The following is a 2,622-nucleotide window of genomic DNA, read 5'->3' on the forward strand; positions in this document are numbered from 1 at the left end:
AAAAATAAAAATGTTCATGAATTCTCACTAACAACTGATTTATGTACAACAAACACATTTTTCTTTTTTCTTTGCAAGACGAGCTCACAGTCCGCCACCGTTGCGTAGATTCCTGTATTCGATCCTCCAAAAGTTCATGTGCCGTCCTCCCAGGGGTTCCACTCTGAGCTGCATTTTCTCTCCGATGTCCATGACGGCCTGCTTCGGGAGGGTGTCTGCCTCCGTCGGGGGCCACGCGTCCGGGATGAGCTCGGTCAGTTCCAGCGGCTCTGGAACGGGTGACCTGGAAACACCGAGGACAGTAAGGTGTTGTTGTTTTTTTTTGTCAGAATGTTGCTTCCAGGGCTTCCAGTGGCCTTCCCCGGGGCACGCGTGGTGCGCGGTGGCGCGCTCGCATCCGACCTACCCAGTCTTCACAAAGTTGGTCCAGAGAGTGGTGACCCTCTTGATGGTGAGTGCGGCCGCGGTGTCGGCCGTCACGTTTTGCCCGAGCCCTTCCACGCGCCAGATGTACCCCATCTCATCCGTGTGCACGGCGCCTGCAGCATAATTAGTGAGAATCAAGGCCTGCTCGCTCTCGACAAAGTTTCATGTTTCTATTTGCGTCTCTCTCGCACCAGGGCGTCTTATGGGAAAAGAGAGACCGATAAAACCCCTGAAAGTCGGAGTGGACAGAGGCACTGGTGAGAATTGACAGGCAGAAGATCTCGTTTCGGCGTCGATTGTACTTGATATAACCTTCCGTCAGCAGCTCGCGGGACCGGCACTAAGTGCACGCTAAGTGCAGCACTCACCCGGCCTGTCGAGGCGGCGGCGCGCCCTGCCCACGTTGTACTCGCCCTCGAAGCTGAAGCGGTACAGGTAGGTGGGCTGCGCGGCCGCCTGCACCCTGCGGGTGGCCAGCCTGTGGATGTCGGCGTTGTAGAAGACGTCGTTGAGAAGCTGGTGGATGAACACACCAGGTTGTGAGTGACATATGGCCCTTACCTTGCCCCATGCGTTAGCGGCCACACCAACAAGACCGTATGTGGACTTGAGGTGCGCGGCTGCGCGGCATGCCTTCCAGCACCTGCTCACCTCCACGACCTGCTGGCTGCTGTTGGTAATGTTGGCGCCGCCGAAGTACTCCTCCCGCACCTGATCGGCGATGTCGCGCACCTCTGACGGGAACGTCGGGGGTTGCTCGTCCTCGCCGCCCGCCCCGTGGTCCACTGGCGGCCTGCTCACGTTGAAGACGGCAGCCGTGTCGTCGCTGGGCCACAGGTTGAGCGGCAGCAGGTGCCACAGCTCCGTGTTGTAGAGCTCCATGCGCTCCGGGAACAAGTCCCACTCTGCGGGGGCAAGGAGAGGATGAGGGTGCTGCTGGCGCTGGGCGCTGGCCCTAAGCCGCCACACGCACTCCCGGCCGTGGCAAGGGACTCACTTAGGTTGCAGAACCGCAGCAAGGCCTCCTGCGAGGTGACCCCCATGAGGATGGGCAGCGACGGCACGGGGCGTTTCACCACGAGGTACTCCGGGTCGTGAGGTAAGAAGACCTCCTCCTCGTCCTCTTCGCCGAGACCGTGGCCGAGGCCACGCTGCAACCGGCGCTCGGGAGAAGGCACGAAGGGCACGAAGTTGACGCGATGTGGGCGCGCAAGCGTCACCTCGGCGTGGCCACGCAGCAGCTGAGCCACAGTCGCGTTCCGCAGCACGTCCTCGACGTCCTGGGTGTCATTGCTGAGCCTGGCGGCCTCGGGGTCGATCCTGGCAGCCAGCTCGGTGGCGTAGCGGACGTGATCCTGGGTGTAGGCCCATTGCGCGAGCGCGCTGCCGCTCTGCAGGATGGCGGCCCGGGCCAGCCCCGCAGCCGCGGGCGCCAGGGTGAGGTAGTGCGCCAGGGCCGCCCCGGACCCGTGGCCGCCCACCGTGATGCGGTCCTTGTCGGCGCCGAACGCGCGCGCGTTGCCGTGCAGCCAGCGCAGAGCGGCCAGCGCGTCCTTGAGCGCCGCGTTGCCCGGCACCCCCTCCGAGTCCAGGCTGGCGAAGCCCAGCGCGCCCAGGCGGAAGCTGGGGGTCACGACCACGATGTCGTGCTGCAGAAGCAGCTCGGGGCCCAGGTCTAGGGCGCCGGCGGAGCCCTGCAGCGAGAGCCCGTCAGAGGTATCGTCAGTACGACGTCATTGGGGTGCATATGACATAACAATTTGGTGTCAAGTAGAACGAACGCCGGCAGGACTCACCCGTTGGAACCAAGAGCCACTGCCGTGCAGGAAAAAGAGCACGGGGAGCAGTGGCCGAGCGGGCGCGGTGTCGTTGACGGCCTCCTCAGGCGACATCGTGGTGGTGGTCGTGGCGGGCGCATCGGTGGTGGTCTCGCCGGCCAGCGACGCGGCGGGGACGTACACGTTGAGGTACAGGCAGTCCTCGTCGCCCAGCACTCCCTCGGCGCTGTCCGGCTGCCCTTGCGGGCAAACGGGGCCCTCTGCCACCGCGTCACGGACACCCTCCCATGGCTCTGGCGCTCGCGGTGCCTGCGACAAACCGACAGCAAAATTGCCAACAGTTGAAGCCTTCGGTGCACGCACTGCCGTGATGCCCCTCCCCGCCCCGCCCCACCCGCTACGCCCCACCCACAACGCC

The 2,622-nt window shown here is 63.8% G+C and overlaps 1 protein-coding gene across 1 annotated transcript in view; it reads right to left on the reverse strand.

Moving 5' to 3' along the window:
* Window positions 1-57: 57 nt before the first annotated feature.
* LOC113205166 (juvenile hormone esterase) overlaps window positions 58-2,622 on the reverse strand; it is a 6,346-nt gene continuing 3,781 nt past the window's right edge. The window contains exons 3-8 of the mRNA XM_026420675.2: window positions 2,223-2,513; window positions 1,424-2,120; window positions 1,078-1,331; window positions 795-942; window positions 407-539; window positions 58-283 (exon numbers count right to left, since the gene is read on the reverse strand). Of these exons, the coding sequence (XP_026276460.1) occupies window positions 85-283; window positions 407-539; window positions 795-942; window positions 1,078-1,331; window positions 1,424-2,120; window positions 2,223-2,513 (1,722 nt within the window). The 3' untranslated portion in view covers window positions 58-84. The remainder of the gene's footprint in view (window positions 284-406; window positions 540-794; window positions 943-1,077; window positions 1,332-1,423; window positions 2,121-2,222; window positions 2,514-2,622) is intronic.

Source organism: Frankliniella occidentalis, unplaced genomic scaffold (genome assembly GCF_000697945.3).
Source record: "Frankliniella occidentalis isolate FOCC.00 unplaced genomic scaffold, Focc_3.1 Scaffold4027, whole genome shotgun sequence".
Taxonomy (NCBI): domain Eukaryota; kingdom Metazoa; phylum Arthropoda; class Insecta; order Thysanoptera; family Thripidae; genus Frankliniella; species Frankliniella occidentalis.